This window comes from Xiphias gladius, chromosome 12 (assembly GCF_016859285.1).
Source record: "Xiphias gladius isolate SHS-SW01 ecotype Sanya breed wild chromosome 12, ASM1685928v1, whole genome shotgun sequence".
Taxonomy (NCBI): Eukaryota; Metazoa; Chordata; class Actinopteri; order Istiophoriformes; family Xiphiidae; genus Xiphias; species Xiphias gladius.
This window is the reverse complement of record NC_053411.1, coordinates 5,028,139-5,046,721: the sequence shown is the minus strand read 5'-3', so window position 1 is coordinate 5,046,721 and position 18,583 is coordinate 5,028,139. Positions and strand designations below refer to the sequence as shown.

The 18,583-nt window shown below is 39.2% G+C and overlaps 1 protein-coding gene across 1 annotated transcript; it reads left to right on the top strand.

The window, feature by feature from the left end:
* The first annotated feature begins 1,088 nt into the window (after positions 1 to 1,088).
* chrnb1l (cholinergic receptor, nicotinic, beta 1 (muscle) like) lies at positions 1,089 to 14,708 on the top strand. Its single transcript, XM_040141085.1, has 11 exons — positions 1,089 to 1,473; positions 3,523 to 3,656; positions 3,951 to 3,995; positions 4,430 to 4,539; positions 5,315 to 5,423; positions 5,608 to 5,755; positions 6,066 to 6,251; positions 6,812 to 7,035; positions 7,143 to 7,321; positions 14,006 to 14,144; positions 14,329 to 14,708. Exons 1-11 carry the CDS (start codon positions 1,374 to 1,376, stop codon positions 14,467 to 14,469), a joined length of 1,515 nt encoding a protein of 504 aa, XP_039997019.1. The 5' UTR covers positions 1,089 to 1,373; the 3' UTR covers positions 14,470 to 14,708.
* Positions 14,709 to 18,583: the final 3,875 nt, after the last annotated feature.

The window sequence follows — 18,583 nt, the reverse complement described above, 5'->3', positions numbered from 1 at the left end:
TGCCCTATATAAAGGTAATTCCAGGTACTATCTCACATCTGATAATCAATGTGTTCTGACCCAAAGTTCCTATTATTTAAAGCCACATTGTGACTAAAGCCACCTATTTTTAAGTGATTATATAATATTTTTGTTTGTAGAAAAATGAAACAATCCCAGTCAAAGTTGGCCCAGTCTATATGCTACTTTCAGCACATAGACATCCTGGCCAGATCCATGGGACATCGTCATAATAATTGCCACTCCTTCACCCCATCCTACCCCCTCTCTATGCGTGTGTGTTGTCTGCCCCAGTGTCTTTTTTGATTCTACCACTGGAAGGCACCAGTTGAGAAGTTTGGATTATTAACAGAGAGGCTTAACTGTTCTTACAGCTGTAAAAAGGTCTTTAAATTGGAAGTTCCTGACAGGTTCCTCCTGTAAACTAATGAGCTATAAGTCATACATTGACAGTTATATCAGACATTTGAAACAATTAAATCCACAACTCATGTGTAAGTGTCAGTTCTCTTAAATTAGATTATTTTGTGTGCTTTTTTTTAATAAAACCAACTAAAATTTGGCTGGCAAATTCTACCCTGAGATATACATGCAAACCTTGAATTCCAACACTGTGTCCAACAGCCTAGACACCAGACAAAACACAGCACAATGATAATGAATGAGGGAAGGTGGAAGTGAATGTTTGAAGGGATGAAAGAGGTAGACGACATTTGATTTAACAGGACAGAAGAATGGAAGAGAAGTCAATTACAGGATGAAGAGGGCATTAAAAGTGAAATGAGCAAGAGATTCCACCTATTAAAAACTTCGGCCAAACCACCGCCAATCATTCTTCGTCCACAGAGAAAGTCAACCCCCAAATCAACTCCTCGTTCCTCCCCGCCCACTTGTTCTCTTCCCCAAAAATATCTCCATTGTCATAACCCGTAACCGACTGCCATTCCTTTACCCCATCCCACCCCCTCCACTTCCTCTTCCTCCCACCCACAGTCCTAACCTCAGATTGGTGAGCACCAACAGGTGCCTGCCCCACAGGCTTCCCAGTACAAACACATTCCGCCCTCTCGTCACTCCCAGCACGCGCACCCAATCAGGCCGTGGTTTCACCCATGGAGCAATGGCCACAAAGAAAAGAAGAGACAGGAGAGAAAGCCCTTAGCTGCACAGTTTGTGCTGCTGAAGGTTCCAACTAGCAGTAATCCAACTGGAGGTGTGCCTTTATTTGCCTGAGCTAGAAAGGCGTGCGTCAGCTTTTGGGGACACTCATCCATGTACAGTAGGTTCCAGGTAAAGGTGCGTGGGGGTCATAGTGCCTTGCTATAGCAGAGAGTGGGGCCTTTGATTGGCACACTAAAGTGTAAGAAGATGTCATGACTGTCGTGATTGGACAAATGAAGATGAAGGTTAACATTCATGTGAGACTGAACACACTTCTCATCGTATGGTGCAGCCTTTGTCTCACTTTCACTGGTAAGGTCATAAATATGGATGCGGCTTTGTATTGTTGTTGGATTTGTTTGGATGAGTCAATTATTTCCTGATGTGCTAATTTTTAAATGCGCTGATACCTTTTTCCAGTAGGATCTGAATGTTACCTGAAATTACAATATTGATTTTTTACTTTGAAGCTCTTGAAGTTTTTAACAAGTTTTGATATGATAAAAGAGATCAAACTAAATGTGATTTCCATAATCTGAATTTGCCTGTAAAACACACTTGGCAATTATTTTAAACACCAAAAAAAGTATGTTGCTCCCATGCCTTTTAAATAAAGACGCACATGTTGAACTGTACAGTGACAGGGAGAGATGGAAAGAGATTGGGAGAAAGAAAAGTAAAAACGTTTGAATGCCTTTGACTTCGACCTTTGACCCCATATCTGACTTGGAAAGCAAACAGTTGCCCTGTGCTTGTTGACGACCTGCAGTGGAGTGTTACCATTCCTCTGTCTGTCCTGACACTACTACCTATTTGCCATTGAGCTGCTCAAAACAGAATTATTTCCGTCTCCATTGTCAAGCATACACTTAGGAATTGAAGCATATTACTCAGGATAGTTACAGTATAATCAGATAACAGACAAGCATCTCACATCCCTCTGCATTCTGTCAGTTCAGTTAAATTGGTATTGATTCCACTTCCTTTGTTCTTTTTTTGGATAAAATCATAATTAGAATCGATTTGCGATGACTACTTCTTATCTGGGCTCAGCTGAAGGGCTTTGACTTTGACCCTCTGAACCGACCATGGGAGGGGAAAGCAAAAAAGCTACCCTGCATTGGCTGATGACCTCCACAGGGGTTGTGATGAATTTTTCCTGTCCCTCTGTAAGACCTACAGCTAGGGTGATTCTACATCTGTTTTATCAAAGAGAAACAGCAACATACAGAAGACATAGAGAGAAGCAGGACACATGGGGGAGGAAATCCCCATGGAAAGTAGTCCTTATTCTATGTCCTTTCAAAGATGTTTATGTTGTTCCTCTTGAAAAGCAAAAAAGCTGCTTTGGAACATATAATGAATCATATTAACACATCATTGTCTGTTAATCAGAGTCTATTTTTGTCTGTGATGGAGCTGGTATCCGAGACATCCCTTTGATCCCATTCCCCTGCCACATATCAATTACATTAGCTCAGTCACCTTTGCTACCCATCGTACACCACCAGCACCTGCCCTGCTTCTTTTGCATGACCTGTCTGTCCTTTTATGTCTTTTCCACATGTTGTTTAGTCACATATTTGGAATGAAAGTCAGTCCATCAACAGATGGTACTGAAACACTTTTTGAAGATTCCGGTCACCACACACAGTGCTTAATTTTGCTAAATGATAATACTTCCAATTTAATGTCCACCTTTCCTCGGAGTGAATTTTAATAAATACATTTAAAAAATAAATAAATAAATGTTTGTTTCAGTAATGATTTCTCCTGCTCTGCCACATGGCTCTGGTATTTATTTTCAGATCAAAGAATAATAATATCTAAACTATTTACTTGACATGATTAGAATATGAATCAGAAACCACCAGTACCAGTCCATCCATATTGAGTATACATGAGCATACAGTGTATTTTTAGCATGGGCTATCCCAGAGGGAATTGAACCCCTAACCACTGCACGTCTGACTCACTGATCCACAGAGAACAAACACGCTGTGGTCTGGGTGTCAGTGGCTTAAAGCTGCAAATCGACATGTGATTTGCTTGTGTTGCGTACTTATCTAATTTTAACAGCTTTGGTCCCTAACACTAAGTCTTGTTAGTGAGTTTTAGACATTTCACATGGCTGAAGATGAGCGTCATAAAGGCATGACTGGTTTTCTGGCATTTAACATATGAAAACATGAATTTCATGTGTGCTTTTTTTGTAAGATTTATTCTGAAGCCAGTAATCATTTGTTCACAGCATTTTCATTAGGTGGAAAGTATATATATGTATATATATATATATATATATATATATATATATATATATGTATATATGAACTCTATGACTCAGCCTATTCTTTCATCCAGGAGCCTCAGAAACAGAGCGCAGGCTCCATCAGAAGCTATTTGAGAACTACAACATGAAAGTCAGACCAGCTCGTTACTGGGAGGAGAAGGTGATGGTGCGAGTTGGGATGACCCTCTCTCAGCTTGTCAGCTTGGTAAACACAAACACCCGTGCATGCACCCTTATGAATAATTTTGAGCCATTTATATATCAAGTTATATTATGAAGTTATCTTAAGAAAATGCAGTGCTATCCGCCAGTACACACACAGACACACACACGCCATTACCCAGTTAACTGCTGGATGCTGCCGGGTCATCCATTCTTGCAAAGCCAATTAGTTTCTACAGAGCCGGACTGAAAGTAACAGCACTGTCATGTCAAGATATGGTGGCATCACTAATGTTTGTTACTTTCTCTCATTCTGTGTCTCTCTATCCCACTATAGAACGAGAAGAACGGTGAGATGACAACCAACGTGTTCATGAATCTGGTATGAGCATGAAATCATTCATCTTCATCATGGAGCCACGCTCTGCTTCTCTGACTCCTCTCTCCTCTGCTCTGTCGCTCTGCCCTCAAATAGACTTGTCACTTTCTATACCACCAAATTATTTCTTGCTTTATCTCTCTTATTCTCTGACTCACTCTTTCATTTCTGCCCCTCGCCCTTGCGAATTAGAAATCAGGACAGCTTGAGTGTTTGTGACAAAGGTGTGTGAATCTGTGTCAAGATCAGTGGGATTTAAATGACTTATCAGAGGCAGGAAAAACAAGGATGTAAATGACAAAGAAAACAGGGCATCGTAGTAATGATTTCTTTTCTTGTCTGCTGTGCTATGCCTGTTGTTCACGTTCTTTCTTTCTTTTTCCCCACCTCTCTCCTCCCTTTCTGCCCCCCTCCTTCCCTCCTTCCTTCCCTCCCAGGCATGGACAGACTACAGGTTGTCATGGAACCCAGAGGACTATGACAACATTGATGTTTTGAGGATTCCTCCCAACAAGGTGTGGCGTCCTGACATCTACCTCATAAACAAGTGAGTGTCCATCTAAAGTCACAAAATCCTCCACATCATCCAGTATAGAGTAACTAACAGATGATCTGCCGCAAAGACAAAGCTGATCGATCATATGAAACACAACAAAACATGTTTCACAAATGTTGACAAGTATGTTCAAAAAATGCAAAAATACTTTTTGTTTTTAGCCACACCAGCAGCAGGGCTCCATGGATGGCAATGTTGATCTGTCAGTTCACCACTTTAGTCCAGACTCAATGATCTATTGGATGGATCACCATGAAATTTGGCACAGACTTTTCATATAACACCAGGTCAAAGGTTAAATTAATAATTTGTCTACTTATTTATTTTATAAGATACCCGCACCACTAATGACATTCCCATTGCACATAAATATATGGTCTAAATATATGCAACAAATATATGCAACAATGCACTGAAGAAACCCAAACATAAAAGGGTAACTGTTCTTCAACCCTTTTGATTATAGTCATACCCTGTTCTCCTTTGAGAGGTAACTCTTTAAATTTTACAACCAAAAAAGTCAAAAGAGAGTAAGCCATAGCCATGAGTCCTAAACAATAGTTATATGGGGATCCCAAAATACTTTGCATGATAAAATTGGACTTAGAACTTTGTGTGAAGACTGAGATCAAAGCACACTTAGAGTAGCAGCTTAAAGTAGTAGGCTACAATAACATGTCTCTAAGATGTGTCAGTATGAAATGTCATGGGATAACATCTCTGACATATGAGCATCATATCTGTCTCTATCTTTTTCTCCATACAGTAATGATGGTCAGTTTGATGTGGCCTTGTATGTCAACGTCTTGGTTTACAGTGATGGGACAGTCAACTGGCTTCCCCCAGCCATCTACCGCAGCTCCTGCTCTATAGAGGTACAGGCAGCCACATGACATGGGTACACCCCTAAACTTACATCCTTCTGTTATTCATTTGTCTCTGTGTGGTGTTGGGATTCTAGTGAGGAAATTTTATAGCTGATAGTACAGTAAATATGCATTACCCTGGTGTCTCACCTTATTATCCTTTTTTTATGGATTTATATCCAACAATCCACAGGTGGCGTACTTCCCGTTTGACTGGCAGAACTGCAGCATGGTTTTCCGCTCGTACACCTATGATGCCTCTGAGGTGGATCTGCAGTACTTCCTGGATGATCATGGCAAAGAGATCCATGAGATTGTTATAGATGAGAATGCTTTCACTGGTTGGTGCCTACAGTAACTTAAGTTAGTTTTCATAGTCCATTCTATAATATACAGGCACTTTCTCTTATGAAAGCAATATAACTTATTGTTCATATAAGCTCTTATAATTTTAGTGTCCTCTTTAGCTGCCATGGCTAATTGATTCCAAATGGTGCATAGTATTGTAGAGGTCTATATGAATATGTGAAATATATACTGCATTAATAGGAGGTTTATATATAATTATGGGGATGCACAATATCTACTAATGTCAAGTGTTTTATTTTCCTCATCGCCTTGTGAGTAACGGCTTTTGTCTTCTCTCCACAGAGAATGGAGAATGGGCCATCTGTCACAAACCCACAAGGAAGAACATTAAGGAGGACCTATATGAGGACATCACCTTCTATCTCATCATACAGAGGAAGCCTCTTTTCTACATCATCAACATCATCGTGCCCTGCATCCTCACCAGTGTGTTGGCCATATTTGTCTTCTACCTGCCTCCTGGAGCAGGTCAGCACATCTGACATGTTTTGACATTGTGACTACACATCACTGTCAAGAGGGGGTATAGGAAGTGAGACTACTCTTTAATACATCATCAAATGTCATGACAAGAAGCATGTGTCTGCCTCATGAAGTAGACTACTTCATGAGGCAGAGCAACCTTTGAAGGAATGGAAAATTGTTGATGTATTATGGACTGAAGGACAGTGACCTTGCCCTGGAATCTACTTTGTCAACCTTTCCCCTTGTGTGGTCAGATTTCAAACTGATATTTATCTGACACAGTGGAAAATATAGATTCAAGGGAAAGCAAACAAAATGAAAGTGCTAGTGTTTGGGGCATATAAACATGATTTCAGGTGATCTGTAAGACAAAGAAGAGTGCCTTTGTTCTGCAATTTTAAAGATAAAACCAATTTACCAATTGCATGTTTCTCCACAACAAAAAGTCAAATCTTGTCATGTCTCAAAGTCTGCCCTTGTCAACATGAAACAGAAGCTAGCAGAATAATATTTGATGCTGCACTGGCATAATTACTTATCCAAGCCAACCCTGTCAACTGCAGGAGAGAAGATGACTCTCTCCATTTCCGTCCTCATCGCTCTGACTGTCTTCATGCTGCTGCTAGCTGACAAGGTCCCTGAGACTTCCCTTGGCATCCCAATTATTGTCAACTACGTCATGTTCACCATGATCCTGGTCACCTTCTCTGTCATCCTAAGCGTGGTTGTCCTCAATTTGCACCACCGAACACCCAGCACACACATCATGCCAAACTGGGTTCGAAAGGTGAGGCTGGCTTTAAGAGTTATCCAGATTCACTTAGCGTCCGTTTGTGCTATGTCAGTACCTTTAAGAATCTTGATTTCACTGATTTCTCGCCCTTAAAATTCCAGGTGTTCATTCACTTCCTACCCAAGTACATTGGCATGATGAGGCCAAACCCAGAGGAACCTCTGTTGAAGGAGGAGTCAAACGATGACACACCTATCCGAAGCTTCAATGGACGGCAGCCTGGAGGAGAGTACTTCTTTCGCAAGATCAACCCAGATATTGTCATACCCTGGAGAGGCAGGTAAGGACACATTTAATAACAAGGAATCTACCAGAGTCAAGACTCAATTAGTTCCATATTGTCTCAGATTATTGAAATGAAAAAGTAATATGACTAACAGTCAAACTAACATTTTCTTCAGTTCTTAACGTGTGTTCCAGTGACTGAGGAACTGGAGAAAACTACTCTGGTCAACTGAGGAAAGCAAACAATTTACAAGTATTTCTGTTCTCAACATCCTATTATAGTTAGATAATTATGGAATGTCCAAAAAGACTACAGCAGATGAAGGATGACTTCTTGATCTTTACCTTTTTGCTCATTGTTCACGGCATTTTTGGTGAGGGACACGTGAAACCGTTCTGCACTGCTTCTGTTATGTTATTTATGTTCACGTAGCTGTGATGCACTGTATATTCTCCAATTTTTAACGAAGATTGCTTCAAGATATTTGACTCTACAATGGTGCAATGGTAAAAGTCAAAAAAGTAATGTGACCAAGTTAAACCTGTTAGTTTCTGAAACTCTTCCAACATTGTTCGAGTCTGAATTAAAAGACTTAACATGAACAAAGAGGAATTAAATGAGAGTCACAGCCTGACGTTTTGCCATTTTTAGCTCAGGCGCTGTCAGACTTCAAAGAACCCTGTGGGGTTTTGCTCCATACTAGTTGCAGTATGGAAAAATGATTTTATAAGTGGGTCCCAGCTTTGTTTGTATGACGCACACATGAGGATGCACATGCATGTGCCTGAGACACAGTTGTGGTGCAAGTCATTTTCTGATGCCAGTTTTAAGGATAATCTGCTGATTGACAGTTGGTGGTGGTAAAGTCCCAACAAACACAGGAATACTCTAATAAAGGCAAGGGAAGAAGAATACTGCTCGTATTTAACCAGAGATGTAAAACAGGCAGAATTAAAATATTCTAAAAGTTGGTTTTGCGAATGTTTCATGAAGAAGGAAATTGAGCTGTTGGTCAGATACACACAATGTGTTTTAGTGAGAAATACTAAATCTAAATATCAGTTTTTGTTTGGGTTACCTTTAATATAATATTGTTCAAAATCCAATATTCTATTTGATGAATTATTAAATTTATATAGATAGTATATTAGGGGATTCACTAGGGAGTGAGACCATAATGTTAGTACAGATAGAAAATATAATAAACTTGACTGGATTAGATTCCAAACACAAACTAAGTTCTTAAAGGGATAAACTACCAAAAAGTTATCATATCTATTAGCTGTCAAGACTGTTAAAAACCATAGACCTGAAGATATGATCATGAGGGTCTTCCATCCTGATTCAGCCTATATCAGGATGTGCTGATCCGGATATTACACCAGGGGAAAGTTATTTCTGTTAATGTTAATAAAAGCCCGCATAGGCATGAATCTTCTTTGTACAGTGTGCCAAAGTGCGAACGTTGGATCTGATGCCAGACCAGCTATTATAGTAAAGTACACAGTGTGCTAGACTTGGCAGAGTTACAGCCATCACCACAGCAGCTCAGAGAATCTGTCAAGACGGTAACAGTATGTGCACCTCCTCCAGCCTGAAATACTTAATACGATATTTAATACAGCCACATTAAAGGTATTCTGACAAACAAAAAAGAAAGATTAATGATTCATTCATGACTGTTGGCATTCAATTAACATTGTTGAATGAACGCCAAACTCAGTGTATTTTATTACACATTTTACACTCATACATTATTATTATGTTTTTTCATACCCTGATTTTCAGAGCTTTAGTATTCATTCAGGACGTATAGGATCTTTGAGGGTCGCTCATTCAATGCACAGTATACAGTATGTATAGATATCCTTACTTGGAACTTAATACAGACATAGCTTTTTATCCATACTAGTGGCATGGCCCTCGGGAAAGCAATGTCAGTCTGTCATCAGTCAGTCTACCACTTCGGTCCAGACTGAAACATCTCAACAAGTGTTGAATGGATTGCAACAAAATTTTTACAGACATTCATGGTCCCCAGAGGGGGAATGCTAGTGAATTGGTGATCCTCTGAGTTTTCCTCAAGCACTACTGTCAGGTTTGCATTTGTGGTTTTGTGTGAAATGTGTCAACAATTAAGGTGCCATAACATTTGGTTCAGTCCTCAGCTGTACTTTGCGTTTAGTGTTAATTACCAAATGTTAGCATGCTAACTTGCGAAACTAAGATAGCAAACATGGTAAACATTACCTCCTAAACATCAACATGTTAGCATCGTCATTCTGGGCATTTTAGCATAATGGCATTAGCATTAGGCAGCAAGTATGGCTGTGTGTAAGAACAGCCTTGCAGAGCTGTTAAATTCTTCTTTTATCGTTTCATTATGTTGTGTTAGCCTGAATTTTAGTGTTGGCTACGGGTATACTGTATATGCTTGAATAACACTTTCTGAAATGGACAGGATGTTTAAGAACTTCGATGCATCTGTAATACACACATAGCGTCTTAGAGAGTAAACTTATTGTAAAACACTTTAAAGCTGAGAGATGGGGTTTCTTTCTCTGATTGAGAGACACTTATTACCTCCACCAAGGAGGTCATGTTTTTACCCATGTCTGTTTGCTGGTCTGTTGTTTGTTTGTTTATTTGTCAGCAGGATTATGCAAGTAAATAAGCACTGAAACAATTTGCATCAATTCAGGAATAACCCTTTCAACTTTGGAGCAGATCAGGTCAAAGGGGCAGATACAGGACTTTTTTTTATCTCTTTCAATAACATTGCGAGATACAGCAATGTTATGGAAAGGCATCAGAAAATGCTTTTTTGATTATTGGACCACTTCTTACCTCTTCTTGATAATTAGATCAGAAGGATGTGTCACTACCGAGTTATATCAATCAGAGATCAAGATTAAAAGACATTATATATTAAAATGTTGCTTCAGTTTATGCTGTCTGACCAACCATGCCGGCTTCACTCTGGATAATCTATCAGTAGGCTTCTGCCTTGCCACCCAGCCCAAGCATTATAAACAGCTCCACTCTCCCCTGAACCAGTCCTTGTGCTGGGAATCTCTCATCCCATTCCAAATGAATCAGATTCAGCCCCGGCTAAGCCCCACACCCCCATCCACAGTCGCCAGCCACTAAGCCTCTGTTTAGGTTTTGTATTAGGGGGTAATCCCACAAAAGGGGGGGGGGGGGTAAAATAGACGAGTGGAAGGGAAGACCAGTGCTGAGTGATCGGGGCAGAGAAGGATTTTGTTGTTTTTGATATGGAAGAGATGCTGGTTGGGCTTTAATGGCACCATCATCCAGTTTGTGCCATGAAGGCATTTTTCCTTCATCCACCTTTCTTTATCTTGTTACTCTGTCAGAGGGTTATTTAGAGCAGGTGTTGTCCTTTACAACACGTATATGAGAGTTTTCTGGATGTCTGATGATGTGAGCTGCTAACAAATGCATCACCATTTGTGTGTACCTAAACAGTGTGTGAAAATCTGTTTCATTACCCATGGGTGTGTTTTTGAGCAAGTGTACAGTTCTGTTGTGAGTCAACGGATCAGTCAATATACGTATATTCACTTGTAAGTATATGTACAGTGTAAGTGTACAGTGTATGTGTGTGTGTGTGTGCGTGTATCATAGTGAGAAGGTCTCCTTGTATATGTGGTAAGGAATCCAAGCTGTGGAATTTTAGATGGCATGCAGCATGTAGCCAACCACATAGCTCTGCTGTGAGCTGGGGCCACACAGACACACACACACACAAACGCAGGCACACACTGTTCACACGGGAGCTTTTGATTTTTATTGTCCTGCAATCCATCTGTTGTCACGCTGTCTTTCTGTGACACTGATAACTTGTCCTACTCCTTCTCTGACGCATTCCTCTTTCTGGTGCCGGAGGTTCTGCACATTATCAAAACCATACGCACTATACACTCTGTACAACTGTGCACTACATACATGGACTGTATGTAGATACTGTATGTAGCGAAGGTGCCAATGTGACAGGTGCACTGTGGTGCCCAGCCAGGTTTCTTCAGAAGGGGACACATGATATGTATCCTTGAAATCTCAATGTTTTAATGATCATATGTTAAAGATACAGTATAATGATATAATGGTAAAGGATGAAACCAAAGCCGGTGAAGCTAGTTAGTATCCATGATAGCTTGTGACACGGCATAACACATGAAAGACAGAGCAGATGACTGAGCATCTACTTTATATCTGTTCACGAGCATCTCTTATATGAGGAAATTCATTTTAATTTTTAATTTTTAATTCATTTTAGACAATAAAAAGAAGACGAAGAGGACGAAACCAACAGGAACTAACAAATAATGAATGACATAGGTTTTAATAGGGCACACTAAGAGGCACTTATGAGGACCAAAGCAGAGTAATGGCAAAGCAAGAATTTATTTCATAAAAATCTATAATACATTTTTCACAAATTTATACAAGTAAACTAATAATTCAGTATCAGCTATAGTGAGAAGATGGTTAAAAACCAAAGTGTATTTTGATATGTAAGGATACTGATCCTGACTTCTAAGAAGGTAGATTTTGTAATGTCTGTTTTTTTCTGAAAGGTATTTTTAGGGTAATATACTGTATAGTATTAGTGTTAGCATTATTAGCAGTATTAGTATTAGACACAAACATATACAGTATATATAGATATTTGCACCTAATGCAGTAGAGTTATACATAGAATAACATTGGCAGACTACAAGGAAATTAAGTTACATTTAGATTATGTAACTCCTGATTGTTCTAGACCTTGCACAGTACGACTTGCCATATGTAGTAAAGAAGTCAAACCCTTGATCATACAATTATATGTACAGTAACATGACATGTAGCTGAAGGGTAGTTATGTCCTGTTGGCATGTATACACATGCCATGGGTCTGAAAGCATTTAAAAAAAAATGACAAATATTTTTTGCATTAAACATCATGATCAAATTGAGGGATAAGTTTAGAGATATGTTTTCACCTGACACTGAGGATATGCAAAATACATCCAGGTTTTACAAGAGGTGAGGGGTGAATGGGGTGAGCACAGGGCAGCAGGAGGAAGTGCAGTCTGAAGGCAAATAGTAAACACCCTGTTTAAGTGTTTGCTTAAAGCTGTGTAACGTGTGGTCAGGCATGAGTGTCTGTGACCTGAACTGCTGTGTGAGTATAGTATGTACTGTTGAGTCAAATATCAGAAATGTGAACCTTTCAACAAGGAATAGAGAAAGATAAAGACATTTTAGGTTTTGGCCAAAATGCAAATTAAATAAACAGTGTTTTAATGTATATAATTGTTGTTTTGTGAGAAGAGCCTATTCCTATATATATGTTTTTTTTCTTTTTGATTTTAGTGTTAAACTGAAATAACAGACTGTGTAAATTCTTCAAATACACATTTAAAATTATGTATTCTAGTTGAGCAGGGAAGTTCCAGATTCAAGTCATGTTGGCTAGGCACTACAAGACCACTGTCAATAAGAGTCTCTATCTCTCTCTCTCTGCTCATATGTTTTGTTTTAATGGAACAGCTGTGGGAGGGTAAGAATGAAGGAGTCAAAGGTCACGGCATCAAATAAATGTTGACCCAGTGTTGTGTCAATGTCACCTCTTTGTCAGGAATGTGCTGCTGTCAGTCAGTGCTCAGAGGAGCTGCAGGAAGGGGGCCACAGTAGTTCTGCTTGTCAGTGGCTAGAGGGCACACAACACCTCCTGTATGTTATGAAGAGACAACACTGACATCTGCATCTAGACTGTATGTCCTCCACTGGACAGATAACGTCAGTGGTGGATTGTTTCAGCAGAGGTGAACAATGCTGTGCCAGTGACTCATGACATGCACAACATAAATCTGAGCTTAAGGTGAATTTGTGAAGACTGTAGCTGCGTTTTTAACTTCTTCCAGGGGACATATGTCAAAGTATTAGCATGACAGTCTTGACAAGTGAGATATTCCCAGATTAGAATGTGTTTTCTCTGGGAAAATTCTACATTGACAATGGGTCCAACACAGTTGTGGGTTGACTTGATACTTTTTTGTACATTTGATACTTTTTTGTACATTCATGTTCCATATTTTCGTGTCTGACATTTGTAAGATTTGTAACAGTGATACCTCTTCCTTTACAGTTTTTTTCATTGCTAATTTATAAGATACGGTAACTGGCACCTTCATTCATGTGTTCATTTGTAATTTTCATCTCCCTTTGTTTTATATCTATAATTGTATATATTTTTACGTTGTTTTACTATGTGTGTATTGTTTATTTTTACTATGAGTGTATAGACAGTAAATATTTTTATTATAAATTATTATATTCTATTATATTATAATAATTATATTAAGTATTATTTTGATATATATTCAGATAATTATTATTATCAATTTATTTTACTATGTATACTTAGCAATTTTGGCACAAAACAAGTTCTATCTTATAATAAGATTAATAATAACATTAACTCTTTCAAACCTTTGGAAAACAAGATATTACAATGAGAGTATTAAATTATAATAATTTGTTTTATTTGTAGTATTTTATCATGTTATCTTGAGTTTATGTTCAAGAAAGATTTAACTAGACTACATATCTATTGTAGGCAATGTCTATGTCCATGTCTCCATGCTCATTTCTGTTCATTTGCATCCTTCTCTCCAACTTCTTTGTTGAAGTTCTCCCTCTTCCTTTCGCTGCATTTCTGTCTTTCAGGTGTGAGAGCACAGTGCAGCTCCAGCAGCTCCCGAACACTGACAGCTACTGTCTGATCCTCCCTCCCAACCTGAAGTCAGCCATCGCCGCTGTGACATACATGGCCGAGCAACTGAAGAAGCAGGACACGGACGACACAGTGAGAAATATGCCCAACACAACATGACACACGCTGTCACGCAGCTTGTTATCCAGTCTGTCTGCAGTTCCTGAGCACAGAGTGCTCCAAACACGTCCCAGCAATGTTCATGTGTCATTGCATACATACGGTACACTGCTTACTCAGTCCATACAGTAAGTGCTTTTGTATTTGTTCCCTCCAGATGACAGGAGATTGGCAGTTCATCGCTCTGGTGGTGGACCGTCTCTTCCTGTGGTTGTTTGTCATCATCACCACCCTGGGAACCCTGGCCATGTTCTTGGATGCCAGTTTCAACTACACTCCTGATAACCCCTTCCCATAGATGACAACAGACACACACGCAGTTGGAGCTTGATAAATTGTTTGGTTGTCACTTTATTTCTACTTCTTTTTGGTGCTTTCTGAAATCACCAGATCTGACTTTCCATAAATACCTATTCCATATTTCTGTTGTCAGCCTCTGAGATGTTTTGTGAGGTCAGGTTGCAGGTGAAAACGTGTCACATACACAGGCCTGACACATGGCTGACATAATAACAGAATCCATGTATAGATATACAGAAGGTAAATGTATATGTGGTAACACTCAATGGTTTTGCATTATTTTGGTCTAAATAATGTATTTAATGTGATAATGTTTGAGTCTAAAAGCTTGAGAAACATGTTTCTTGAAAGTGACAGTGTTTGTGTTATTTAACAAACCACCTTTATGAATGTGCTTTACTTTGTGGAGCATGCAGGAAACTACTAGTTTGTGTTCAACAGTGATTACACTTAGTGATTGTAATGTTGGCTTTTGGGCATTAGGGGGCAGCAATATAATGTTAAGTCAAAACACTTGTTAGACGAAAACTAGGCAAAAGGTACAGTATATATTTCTAATCATGGAGACCCCAGATGTTTTTTAACAGCTCAGAAAACATCTTTAAGAGACCTTGGCTGTAAAACAGGTCTACATTTAATGGGTTTCATCAGTTCTTCATGTGTGATTGGTGTCAAAAGAACTTTTTGCACAACAGTACCCCTCCCAAATCCCAGAGTATATTTCTTCTCCATTTATATATCTTTTAGTGGAGTTCTGATCATAACAGGTCTAACAGGGAGACAGACCTCTCCCAAAAAGCTTTATGTTAGATAATATACATATGGCAAACAAAAATAAAAGGCCAATAAGCCCAATTTATGGCAAAGGGAAAGGTAAATAATGTCAATACTTTTCTAGACATTGGGTTTAAAGGTGCTATATGTAAGTATTTTTGTTAAAAAACGTTCCAAACTAACAAAAATTATCGACAGAATTTGAAGAAACAACAGTTTTGATAGTATATCAAAGACGTCTATGTATTGTGTTGCAGCGATATCAGCTGAGGCTAGCATGCTAATTAGTTAGCCCCAGCCCATTCCGTCTCGTAATACCACTTTGTACTTCAAGAGGCGATAGTGAGTCCCTGTAGCGTCCAGTCTTCTCTGAGAGGATGAAGAAGTAGCGCTGCCCACAGGGCAAGAAACCGCATTTGGCGGCAAAGAAAAAAAGGGATAGAAATAGAAGCAAAACAAGAGTTAACAATGGTTTTGCTTTCCATCGCTGGTGACAGCTCTTGGCGAGTAAAAGGATGATGTTTGATGTTGAAATTGCAGCGTTTCTTCTAGACTGGTAAGTAAACAGTTGTTAATGCTAAAGTTGGCTATGTAGCGATAGCAAATACTTACATACAATATAGCATCTTTATAAGGTCATAAGAAAAGAAAAAATACATTTAAAGAAAAAAGGGATGATTTTGCAATTATATTTATTCTTTTTACACATATTACTTTAAAAGGAAAGATGAACTTGAATTTGTCATCTTTTGATTCATCAGTTTTCAGTCATTTTTGCTTATTTCCTGTCACATCATGAGCTACACTGTCATCTCATTTATCTCTGTGAATGATTATGTGATTGTTGACCCAAATCTGACTTCCCTGAAAATGTCATTGACACTCCTGTGTCAGTCAATCTTTAACACACATCTCTTGTTAAATCAAATGTCTTATAACCTATCGGAGCTACAGTCCTGCTTGAAGAGACATTATGTCACTGTTTAACAACATAAATCATAACGTAGCTATAGCACAGAAGAGTATCCTTTAGTTAACTTCAGCTGAGATTCTTGTACTATCAGCTGTGTTCAATATGGTCATTTCTACATTTACTCCATTAATCGGAAGCAACAAATTCAACCCAACGCTGTTCAGGTTGTTTCTGCCCACTGACAATCTGTGGAATAAGCGCTATTTTTCTATCACTTAAGAAAAGTTTAAAGTGCTGTACAGATAGTCAAAACCTAAAAAAATGACAATAGAAAAATATACTGAAAATATTCTTTAAAACATTTTTTGACTAAAAGCTTTTAGGGTTTGGTCTTTTAACACCGAGATGTATAAAATCTACACATCCAGCCAGTCTGATATAGGCAGTGGAACTCGTCCACCTTAGAGCCCGAAGGTACTAATACTCGCTCTCTTATTCATCTGACTTTTTTTTCAGAGACAGTGATAAGACTTTGGTCAGACGACTGTAGATCCATTGGAACAGTGTGATGCTTCAGGAAATGAGCAATGTTCTGTTGCAGAAATCACCACATCAAAATTGACCCAGCACCAACATAACACCGGGTGTTAATATAATATATTAATAATATATTAACACAATATATTGTATTCACAAGGTGAATTTAATACTGGGTTCACTTTGTGAACACAATAAATTATTATCAATATATTGTGTGGGTTGTTTTTACCCAGTGTTAGTGTTATTTTGTATGCTACTGTTGGCTTATTTACCAAACTTAAATATGGTTATGTATAATATGGCAAAAATAACCATATTTTAGTTTGGCTGAGTACAGGGGTGGGGCCATTGGGGTGGCCAGGGGTGGTGAAATCAGATTGACCACCCATGGTCGGCTCATTGTTATCATGGAAAATGGAAAACAATTAAAAAGAGATACAAAACAACCACAAAAATATGCAAAATGATTACAGTGAGATGTAAAATGACCACATTTATCTAAACGAGATGTCAAACGAGATGTAAAAACAACTAAAAAAGTGGCAAAAGTGCTAAAAAGAGACACAGAAGACCACCATGAGACACAGAACAGCTACACTGAGATGTAAAATGACCACAAAGAGATATAAAATGAATAGAGCGCTACAAAACTACAAAGAGATTCAAAAGAACATGCACCAGGGCTTTAAATTTGTATCTAAACTCATTTTTACTCATCTGACAAATGCGCCCCTCTTCTTTGAATCTGGGCCTGTACACTGTAGTCATTTTCATGGTCACTGATGTGCAGCATTAAGCCACAGTGTAGCATGTATGTAGCACTTGCCAAGCTCTTAAGAGAGAAGAACACCTCTCTCTCATTGCCACAGAGGGAAGACGAGAAGAATGAGTCCACAAGACCGAGAACACAATCTGTTGGTCCTGTCCTGCTGCTGCTGCACAAAGCCAAGTCTTGTTGCATAAGAAGGCTGAAGATGGAGAAACAGGGGACATGAAGAGAAGGGCGCCATCCCCCTCATTTGCGCACTCAGAGCTTTTCAGGGAAAAGCCGTGGGCCCAGCATGTTTTATTGCTAATGCCTCAGTGACTTCCAAGGGCACTTAAAGGACTTCAATCATTAGATTTGCACTCTACTTGCTCACTTCAGACCCAGAGGAGGCCTCAGAAACGGGAGGGAGAGCCCCCGAGAGAATGTTGTTAGTGCCCTTCTTCGGGCTGATTTAGCTGTTTTCTTTTTCACCTCCTATTGAGTGTGGAGCAACGGCTAAACCAGCAAGACAAATGTGTGTTTACGCTTTTAAAAAAGAAAGTAGTAAAAGGGAAAAGAGGAGAGAGAGCAGAGGGGGGAAGAGCAATGTTCTTTTTGTATTCTTTGCAATTCAGGACCTGGTTGGAAAAGCAACCAAAAGGACATCATATAAATCAGGTTACCAGTAGCAACAGCACTGGTAGGCCTGACACTGGCCCCTGATCTTCTTCCTGATCCTCTTCCTCTTCCACATCTCATACAGCCCTTTGTGCCCACATTTCTTACCTACATACCATATGTTTTTTCTTCGTTGTCTCTCCTTCATCTTTCCATTCCCACCTTGACCCTCAAGTACTTTCAGCCCCCAAACCTGCCTCTTCTTCCTCCTCTTCCTCCTCCTGCTTCTCAAACTCTGTATCAAAGTGAAACTGACTCCTTGAGCTATCGGGTCATTCCTCCCTGGCAACAATGCGGCATTTGTTGGCCTCAACAGCCAAACCTCGAGGCCTATTACTCCAGCCTGGGTACAGTGGAGGGAAAAAGAGTTATGGTGAGAGAAGAGGTGGGTGAAGGTGGAGGGAAAGGGCAAGAACATGAGAAAATAAAAGAACAGTTCAAGGCAGTAGAGTTCTGGAA

Bases quoted from the DNA above. Each gene is read 5' to 3' on its own strand.
- chrnb1l (XM_040141085.1), top strand. From the start codon at position 1,374: ATGACTGTCGTGATTGGACAAATGAAGATGAAGGTTAACATTCATGTG. The intron at 4,540-5,314 runs GTGAGTGTCCAT...TTCTCCATACAG, and splicing joins GACATCTACCTCATAAACAA to TAATGATGGTCAGTTTGATG. The intron at 7,036-7,142 runs GTGAGGCTGGCT...TTAAAATTCCAG, and splicing joins TGCCAAACTGGGTTCGAAAG to GTGTTCATTCACTTCCTACC.